The sequence below is a fragment of the Ursus maritimus genome, unplaced genomic scaffold (assembly GCF_017311325.1).
Source record: "Ursus maritimus isolate PB19 unplaced genomic scaffold, ASM1731132v1 scaffold_32, whole genome shotgun sequence".
In the NCBI taxonomy this organism is placed as follows: Eukaryota; Metazoa; Chordata; class Mammalia; order Carnivora; family Ursidae; genus Ursus; species Ursus maritimus.
In genome coordinates, this window is record NW_024425786.1 from 28,893,942 (window position 1) to 28,904,052 (window position 10,111).

The 10,111-nt window shown below is 61.3% G+C and overlaps 1 protein-coding gene across 1 annotated transcript; it reads right to left on the reverse strand.

Annotated features, from left to right (window-relative positions):
- Positions 1-400: 400 nt before the first annotated feature.
- Positions 401-1,747, reverse strand: POU3F1 (POU class 3 homeobox 1). The gene has a single exon (XM_040619387.1). The coding sequence runs from the start codon at positions 1,745-1,747 to the stop codon at positions 401-403; it is 1,347 nt and encodes a 448-aa protein (XP_040475321.1).
- Between the last annotated feature and the right edge of the window lie 8,364 nt (positions 1,748-10,111).

The window sequence follows — 10,111 nt, forward strand, 5'->3', positions numbered from 1 at the left end:
GGAGAGGGATAGGGAACCCTCCTCTCTTCGTCCTCTCTCCCGGGGAATCCCTAACCCCGTACCGCGTTACCTGTCGCTGTGGGGAGGCCGCTGCCGGGATCCGGCCCCGAACAGCCCGGGGGGCAGGGGCGGGGGTCGTCGAGGGGATGGGGGCAGGGAGCAGGCGGCGGGCAGGATGCCCGGGGTGAGTTGGCGTGTTCCGGATCTTCGCTCCTCTCTCCCGGGGCTCGGGCGACGCAGCCTATCGGCCGTCTTCGCCGCTCGCCAGAGAGGGTCGTCCCGGTGTTTGGTTTTGTTCGAAAGTTTCTGGGCTTTTTGTAAAATCCAAAGCAACCGAACAAAAAAGAGTTCAGGCCGCGCGGCGCCTCGCCGCGCTCCGGCGGGAGCCTGGCCCGCGGGGTCACTGCACCGAGCCGGGCAGTGTGTGGTGGTGGTGGTGGTGCAGCGCGGCCGGCGGGGGCGGCGGGGGCGCCGAGGGCGGCGACGCACCGCCCCCGCCCGGCCCCAGCTCGCCGGGTGCGTAAACGTCGTCCATGGGCGGGTGGCCGGCGCCGGCCGCCGGGGTCATGCGCTTCTCCTTCTGCCGCCGGTTGCAGAACCAGACGCGCACCACCTCCTTCTCCAGCTGCAGGCTGTCGGCCAGGCCCGTGATCTCGTGCGCCGAGGGTTTGGGGCACTTGAGAAAGTGGCTCTCGAGCGCGCCTTTGACCCCCACCTCGATGGACGTGCGCTTCTTGCGCTTGCGGCCCTGCGCCGCGATCTTGTCCAGGTTGGTGGGGCTGCCGCTGGACGAGTCGGTCTCCTCCAGCCACTTGTTGAGCAGCGGCTTGAGCTTGCACATGTTCTTGAAGCTCAGCTGCAGGGCCTCGAAGCGGCAGATGGTGGTCTGCGAGAACACGTTACCGTACAGCGTGCCCAGCGCCAGCCCCACGTCGGCCTGCGTGAAGCCCAGCTTGATGCGCCGCTGCTTGAACTGCTTGGCGAACTGCTCCAGGTCGTCCGAGCTGGGCGCGTCCTCGTCCGAGTGCTCGCCCACCGACGAGCCACCGCCGCCCGCGCCGGGGTGCAGGTGCGCCGCTGCCGCGTGCAGGCCGCCCGCGTGTGCGTGTCCGTGGGCGCCCAGGTGCGGCGGAGGCGACGGCTCCAGCTGCGCCTCGTGGCCGTCCTCGTGCAGCGCGTGGTGCAGGCCGGGCCCCGCACCGCCGCCGCCCGCCGCCAGCATCCCGGCCAGGCCACCGCCGCCGCCCCCCGGGTAGGCCGCCTGCGCGTACAGCCCGAGCGGCTGGGGCTGGTGGCCCCCGCCGGCCCCTGGGGACGGCGACATGGCCGGGCCCAAGTGGTGCGCCGTGCCGCCCTGCGCCCATGCAGCGCCCGCGTGGGCCGCCCCCTGGTGCACCAGGCGCGCGTGGAAACCTCCTCCTCCGCCGCCGCCGTCGTCGGCTCGGCCGGTACCGCCGCCGCCCGCCTTGCCGTGTTCCAGGTGCGGGCCCCCGGCCCAGTCGCCGCCGCCGCCTCCTCCCGTGGGTAGCCACTGGGGGTGCGCTAGGCCCACGGGGTGGCCCGCGCCCGCGCCCAGCCACTCGTGGTGCATCAGCTTCTGCACTTCGCGGTACGCGGCCCCCGCGTGCAGCCGCTCGGCGGCCGCTGCTGCCGCCGCTGCCGCCGCGGCGTCCGGGTGCATAAGCGGTCCTGTGCCCCCGGCTCCGCCGCCGGGGCCCCGCGGCAGGTACTGCGCGGTGGTGGCCATGCCGCCCCGCGCCCTGCGCCGCGCCGCCGCCGCCGCCGCTCCGCTCCGTCTGCGGGCCCCGCCGCCGCGCTCCGCCGGCTTAAAGCCCCGACCCGCTCGGCGCTCCGGAGCCCCACCCCACCTGCCGCCCATTGGCTGCCCGCGGAGCCGCCTCCCGCCCCCCGGCCACGGCCCCCGCCCCCCGCGTCCGCCTGCCGCCCGGCCCGGCCGCCCAGAGCTCGCCATTGGGCCTCGCTCCCGGGGTCCCGCGCGCCGGCCGTGCTGATTGGCCGCTGGGGCTTCATTCACGGCCCCCCTACCGTCCGCGTACATACTCACGCCCCGGGGGCGCGGCCGCCACGTGGGGAGTGGCGCGGGGGTGGCACTGGGACCGCACCCCCTCTCGTCCTGGCTGCGTGGGCCCCGCTTACCCCCGGCGCAGGAGACTCGGAGCCCGGCAGGTCCCACACTCCACGCGAACTGAATTCCCGCCCGTCTCCTGCCCGGGCGGCCAAGAGGCGGCGGCGGGGATTGCGGGCTCCGGGAGGCGCTCGGGCTCCGAGAAGCAGCTCAGCCCCGCGCTCCTCCCTCCGCAGTGCCGCTGCCGGCGGGCCGGGATTCCCGCGGGTCTCGGCGGCTGCAAGCCTGAGGCGGCGCGGGTCCCGGCTCGGTTCCGGCGTGGCTGCTCCCCTCGGCCCCCTCGCCTCCCGCGGCTTCCAACCGGCACCGAGCTGTCCTCTGCGCGCCTCCCTGGCCCGTCTCGTTTTCCCTCTTCTCCTTCTAGACCCAGCGTCGCAACTCCGCCGACCTACGCAGCCCCGAGAGCTCGTCGGGTGCGGGCCGAGTCCGACCGGCCCTGGCTTCCCGCCTCGTGCGGGTTCCCCTTCTCCTGGGCTCCGCGGACCAGGTGAGTACCGCGCGGGCGGCTCGGGGTCCGCAGGGCCGGCGGCAGCGATGCTGCGGGTAGACGCGAGCTCCCGTAACCAGGCCGCGTTCCGCGCTTCCCGAGTGAGAGGACCTCGAGGTGGAGACCGAGGCTCCGGGGAAACGCCGCCGACGGGGATGGTGGACATCCTGGGCCTATGGGTATCTGTCCCACGCCTCTGCCGCCTTCTCCCTGCTTCCCTCTGCGTGACCGGCTCATTGGCCGGGGTCATGACGGGGTCACGCTCGGACGCGAAACTTGCTCCAGGTGAGGAGTGGCATGGACTTGGGGAAGGGCGGCTGGCGCTTTGGAAACTGCGTGCAGGCCGGGAGCTGTCCAGCCTCGCCTGGAGCCCTGGGCTGGAGTTTCACGGACTTGCCGGGGGCCAGCTTTGAAAAGGGAATTGAGATCGAGGAAGCCTTGTTAGAAAGGTGAGGTGTGCAATTCGGTTATCTCCTCTTCTCTCCAGCTCTTTGAGGACTCCTTGAAAGGTCCTGAGTAGACCTGGACCTCAGCGCAGCTGCTCTGTGCCTCTAAGCCCCACACCGGGCTGGAGGCGGAGTGTAGCGGGCTGTAGCCTACACCTCTTTCCTGCACTGAGGCTTGGGTCCCAGGGAGTCTTCCAGCTGACAGCTCACTTCTTTTTTTCCCCTCTGGTCTTACCTCCAATGGATCCATAGATTCCAGGGCCCTGGGGTCCCAGATCACAGAACTGAGCTGGGGGACCAGCTAGACCATACTGAGCAAGTTAAGACTGTAGAATAGAGCCTCAGTGAATGAATAAGGGGGGTTGGGGCTCAGATGGCAGCTGCAGTGGGCATGGTGGCTGGGGCAGAGTCCACAGTGACAGGGGTCATCCTGGGTATAGACTGCTCCTCCAGGCCCCGAACAGCCTAGACCAGCCTCTGGCTAGCCCTCAGGGGATGGAGTGGGACGAGGCAGGGTCCTTGTGTGGCCATTGGCCACTGTCCTGAGCAGTCTTCCCGGGGACAACCCTTGCTGCAAGGGCTGTGATGGAGCTCTGTGTCAGAACCCAGCTAGGGACGCTTGGCTTTCCTGGACTCTGGCCCAAGACGTGGTCACCTTGAGTCACCTTGCTTTCATAAGATCACAAAGCACTGGCCTTCCTGGCCCCTCCCCCAGGCCCAGGAGGTAGGGCCAACATGGGACTTCCTACCTAGATCTGCTACCATCTTTCTGGGCAAGAAGAACTCTAGTGCAATCTCTGTAGCTCTTCGTTTTCCTCCCTGTAAATTGGGACTCACAGTACCATAGGCAGCCCACCCGCCCTCACTTAGGGGAGTCAGAGGGTGGTCTGAACAATGGGGGTGAAAAGCTCTCAGGAAGGGCTTTTACTCTGGTTGTTTCTATTGTGAGTGCCCAGTGAACGGGCATGTTACTTCCCTTTTCTAAACAAATCTCAGTTTGCTTATCCATCGAGTGGGGTGGTGGAGGTTTGGACCAGCTGACCTTTCAGTCCCTCGTAGCTGTGATGGTCTCTGAATCTCTCAGCTCCTACTGGAGGAAGGGAAGTGTTTGGACAGTGGTCAGGTGTTACGATGCCCAGCCTTTGAATTGCCACTGAGGCTTGAAGAACAGTGACCATGGGCACGATGCTTTATAGAGTGCTTTTGCATTCATTCACATTTTACCTGCACCTCTCAGCCCTGTAGAGGGGCCCTGAGATTATTATCCCCAGGGTGGAGATGAAGAAATCAAGCTTGTCGGAGGCTGCAGAGCCTACAAAGGTCCCACACTTCATCGCGCTTGCTACCCTTGCTGTGGGATGGGGGCGGGCGCCAGTGGGGGCAGTGGCTTTGGCTGTCGCAGCAGAGAGAACCCACAGCCCCATCTCTGGTAGCTCTCTGGGGGCAGGCCAGGGCTAGCTGGGGCTTCTGAAGCTGGGTTCCCAGGTATGTGCTGAATTGAGGGGTGTCTGCAGCAAAGCCAGGCTCCTAGTGACCAGCTTGTCAGCCAGCAAGACTTCTTCCCAATTCCCCACCACCCCCTGTCCCCCCCAACAGCCCTGTGACTTTGGCTGGCTGCTTTGCCAATTGTAGCCTCAGTTTTGTCATCTTAAAACAGGACAGCAGTGCCTGCTTCTCAGGATGGCTCCGAAGTGCTAGTGTAAGATACCACCCTCGGGGCTGGCAGTGTGGACTAGGGAAGGATAACATTCCTTTGTTTTGGAAGTTTTAGACCCTCTACAATGCATGGATTTAGTCTGGAGTCAACATTTTCTTGTATTTGAGAGTTAGGCTCCTCCCAGAGGTCTTGACATCCTCCTTGCTTCTGTTCCTGGAGGTTCTGGGTAGGACCCCCGGGGGCTATGACATGCCCATCGGCAGGGATGCCTGCAGTTCAACAGCCCCTCTCTCCAGGAGCCCCACCCTCAGAGAGCCGGGGGAGAAATTGGGGCACGGCACTCAGATGCCCACCTGACCCACGCAGACGCCGGATGGTTTAGGCATGCAGATGGGTGTGCATTCACACTCACAACACACAGATACAGACATGCAATTTAGCCTAGGGACAAACATCCAGATTCACAGTAGGGACACATGGAGTCATCCCATTGGGCTGGAAGTCATAGTCACACGAACTAACACACAGCGGTAAATACAGACGTGCATCCCAAAGGAAACGCACCCAGAAAGTGCGCACAGGCTGCGGTAGGCTCGACTAGGCATTCCTTCAGTGATACAGAAATACGGGAGACCTGCACGCCTGGGGGTCCCAAGCATGGAAGCTCTAACGTGGCAGGCCAGTTCCCACAAATAGGCACACACTGGTCTTCGCAAACGTGAACACACCGACACACTCACACTCTCCCCCCCCATGCTCAGATACAAAGAGGCCAACCCTGCATATCACAGAGACGCATAGATGTATCCCCCCCCCCCCCCCCATGGAACTAACAGATCCTGCACAAGGGATCAGAAGGCAGAGGAGGGCCCATGCCCAGCTCAGAGTTTGGCCCATGCCCTTCAGCAGCAGTGCTGGTCCCACAGAAGCAGGGAAGCCCTTTCTTTCTTTCTTTCTTTTTTTTTTTTCTTTTTCTTCACTTTCCTTGTCTATGGAGGGCAGCTCCCAGCCAGGCCGCCGCCAGTCTCAGAGGCTCATGGGCCTCCCTCCCCAGCGGGGCCCCTGCTCAGCCTGCCCCCAGCCCTGGAGCTGCCCGGGCTTTCCCAGAGCGGTGTGGGCCTCCTCCAGGCTCTGGAGTGTGACCGAGCGCCTGCTCATTTGACACAGGTCACCGAGCCTCCAGCAGATGGGGCCCTCACTGTGGGGGGTCGCGCCGGCAGGGGAGGCTCTGCAGGGATGAGCTCTAGCCCCACGTGTTCTCTCTGCAAAGTCCTGAGTCACAGACACCAACTCTGTGATCTACATTCACACTCCCGCCTGAGAGATTCAGACATGGCCTCTAGAAGACAGCCCCACTCCCCATCAGCACCTGTGCGGCCACACGGGCACTGGAATCTTCCAGACACACGTCCCAGACGGGCGGACCAACACCACAGCACCCCGAGCAAGATCTGGGAGGGAGGAAGAGGGGGCGGCTGGGTCTGGCTGCTTCCCCCCTTGGCCTCTGAATCCCCGTGCGGTGTCTCATTATTCGGGCAGCGGGTACTTGCAGTTCTGGAAGTGCTGAGAGCAGATGCGTCCCAAGGACTTTCACTGCTGGGGGGAAGACAGGCTCTAGGACCCTCCCCCTGGATTCCTTACCGTAAGTCACGAGTGCCAGGAAGAGCTAAGGAGAGGCAGAACTGGGCCCACGGGGAGGGCTACTGGGGAGCAGGTGTCTTAGGACACCCTTCTGTGTGCATGGGCTTTGAGGTTTTGGGGGGTAGGGGACAGGCCCGGCTGGAAGTGGGGGGACAGGATGAAGCCAGCACTCAGAGCCACCTCCTTTCCCTTCTGCCGGTCTTCTCCTCACGCCCTGGATGCTGCGTTTTCAGAGTGTCAAGGGTCCTGGGTTCCATCTTGGCTCAGACTCAGGCCTGCTGGATGATGTTGGACCGGTCTCAGCCTCAGTACCCTCATCTGTAACCTGGGCAGGGCAGTCCTTGGTGGGTTGCTTGTGAAGGCGAGATGAGATCACCGCCCAGATGGAAATTTGGAAAGTGTGGCTTGGTGTTTCTCCCCGGCTGCCTGGGGTGAGTAAGAGGCGGTGTGAGCAGGAGCGGAACCTGCCTGTTCCCCAACCAGTTCTTGCTCAGCGGTGTCAGGAGCGACCACGCCCACACCCTGCTCTTCCTGGGCCCTATTGTGTTTTTGACTGAAAGAGTCTGGCAGGGTCCTGCAGACACAGCTGCCCACCTGGGGCAGTGCTGGCGTCATTGTGTCCATCCGCTGCCTCCGTGCAGGTTGGTGCCAGCTAGACAGATGCCTGCTACCATCCAGAAAGTTCTCCCACATGGGATAGGATCACTGTTCTGAGCTGTCAAGCCCTCACCTCTTCCCCTCTGTACTCAAGCCCTCCAGGTGTCTACCTACCCCTTCTGTCCCGCCTGTGCTGGCGAGAGCCTGGTGAAGAGGAGGGGAGGGGCAGGAGGGGCGCTGCTGTCTGTGGCAGAGGAGGAAGCAGCAGCCTTGCCAATTTAATCTAAGGTTCCCTATTTCTCAGTCTGAGTGAAGGGAAGGAGGGATGGAAGGTGGAATATCTCTTAGGGATGAACCTTTCCTTGCATTTTTTCCCCCTGCTTCAGTCCCTAAGCCTGTGGGTGGGGGTGGGGGTCCTCCCAGTGCATCAGTAGAATATTCGAATTAGGGGTGGTCAGTTGCTCTTAAAATTTACTTTCATTTTTCGGGGAATGGCAGCCTCTGAGCTGGTGTTAATGCCCACAATCCGGTTATGCAGAACACGCTCCCTGCAGATCGGTAAATCATTAGCGGGGATTAATTACTCTGAAAGGCTGGGGCTGGGTTTGAGTTTCTTTCTTTTTCTCTCTTTTTAAATTTTTTTAAACACACTTTTTATCTGGATGGCTGCAAAATTCACCACCACAGGGTGGGGTGGGAGCGGTGAATGATAATTGAAGTCCCTGTCCCCTGCATCAGCAGAGTGGGGTGCCTCCCTGGCCGTGCATTGACTCTGTGTCCTGATTGAATTGGGGAGTGGGTAGCTTGGGTGGGGTGCAGGGCAGGAAGGGGGTTCCCTTGTGTTTGGTGTGGCACAGTGTTTACAATAGTGTGTTGGGGGCTCGGTGTGCTTGTGTGTGTGGCGGCTGAATGTGGATGAATCCGTGTGTTTGTACTTAATAGATTTCACTGACGCACTTGTGTGCTTGTGGCAGGGTGCCTGTGCTTCCTTGGCGTTCATGCATGTGCATTAGCGTCTGCAGTTGTGTCAGAAAGTGTTTCTGTGTGAGAGTGGTTTTGAAGACCGCCCCTCACCCTTCTCAGCTTCCACGTAGCTCTTGAGAGCTGGAGGAAGCTCCCACCTTCACCTGCTGGGGGTTGGCTCAAGGTTAATTTACATATTCATGAGCCACTCGGGTCCCTAGTTCTCTGCTCTGAGTGACGAAGTCCGGAGGGAGCCCCCAGCCCTGCACCCCACCCTCTCCGGGGCAAATGGGGTGGTAAGGATCTCGCTGAAACACCTCTCCCCATCCCACCTCTAGTGGCTGCCTCCTTGACCCGTGGACCAGGAATATCCAGCACCCCATGGTTCCTGAACCCCACCTTCCACACAGCTGAAGAACACACAAGTCTAGGTCCTGACCGGAGCTGGGTGGTTGTGAGGGGAAAGGTCCCTTTCCTTCCTGACCTGGGTGCCCCTGTGAAGAGCTCTTGGAGGAGGGTCATCCTTCCAGCCAAGCTGGAAGACCAAGTGGATGAATGGGACCGTCTTTCATTTTATGTCCTCACTGGCCCAGCCTCCTACGCCCCTCTCCCTAGCCTAATGCTGCCCAGCTCTGGAGAAGTAAGTAATTACCCTCAAATGAGAGAGTAATGACATTTGTAGGTGTCGGGCAGAGATAGGGGTATGGGGATGAGGTCATGGGACCTTTTCCCTCCAGCCAGGCTCAGAGTGTGGGTGAGAAGTAGGACTTAGTGGGCCTGGTCCTCACATCCACCCACTCCTTCCTTTAGCCCCCCACCCTCTCTGCCTGTAATCAGCTCGGGGAGCCTGGGCATGACTGTCGGCCATGGCACACACGCATGCCCTATACGCCTGTGCGTTGTACCCCATTCATCGCCCTGCTGTGTGTGCCGTCCTCGCCTCTGTGTAGTAGACTAGCCTGGAGTCCGAGGGAGGGACAGAATGATAGGGCTCCTTGGCTGTTACAAGTTGGGGGCTCCGGAGAGAGTTGGTCGGGCTCAGTGCCGGCTGTCCTCGGCTTTCCTGAGGGTAGCAGGTGGAGGGTGGAAGTGGCGAAGGAGGATTTACGAATTATATTTTCCCAGGGACCTCTTAGCATCTTTATGTATGTCTGGTGGCAGACATCTGTCTGAGCTTAGGGTAGCATCTGCCTGGGCTCGAGACAACATCTGTTTGAGGCTGGGACACCTGGCTGAGCCCAGCACATTATCTGGCCCCGGGACAGCTTCTGTCTGGGCCCAGGACATGTGTCTGAACCTGGCACAGCATCTGCCTGGGCCTGGTGCAACATCTTCCTGGCCTGGGGGCAATGTCTGTTTGAGCCCTGGACATCTGTCTGACTTGGGGATGTCTGCCGAGCCCGGAACAATACCTGTCTGAGCCTGGGGCTGGACTTGTCATCGCAGATAAGATCACCCTCCAGTCTCAACTTTGGTTTGTGGCTGAGAAAAGAGTATATGTGACTCACAGACCTGCTCTCCTTTCGACCAGGCAAGGACCCTTAGGTAGAGTGCCTCAGTTTACCTCCATTCGTAGGCCCATTGACCTGTTGGCTCTGGGCACCTCAAGAGAGAGCCAAAGCCTACACCCTCATGGCTCCAGGAACGTAATGTTGAAAGAATGTGTAAGGGGGTGGATAGGTCATAAAGTCTGGCGACTGGTCTAGGATGTCTAGGCTGAGTCTCTCTTCCTCCAGTCTCTGTGTTGAGTCAAGTCAGAGTGCTCCCCCAAGAGGCAACTTGGACATGTCACTTGCCTCCTGAGAAACCTTCCATTGCTCCTTACTGTGTGCATGGTCCAAAGTCCCCAGGGGTCCTGCCTCTGCCCACCCTCTGAATCCAGCAGCACGGAGTTTCTGTTCCCACAAACAAACAGGACCCTAATGGCGCCCTGGCTTTGCACATGCAGTTCCCTCTCCCTGGAATGCCCCCTCCCCCCATCCTTCAACTTCTAGTTCAAGGGTCCCATGCTCTGGGAAGTCTTCTTGCTCTCACTCTAGACAAAGTCATGACCTTGGCCCTCCTTCCACGCTGTATTGTGCAGACCACCTTGGCGTTAGCATTTCCGGGTCTGCACCGTCATTCCCCTCTGTGCGTCTGTCCATCCTACGGGGCTGGGAGCTCCTGGGGGCAGC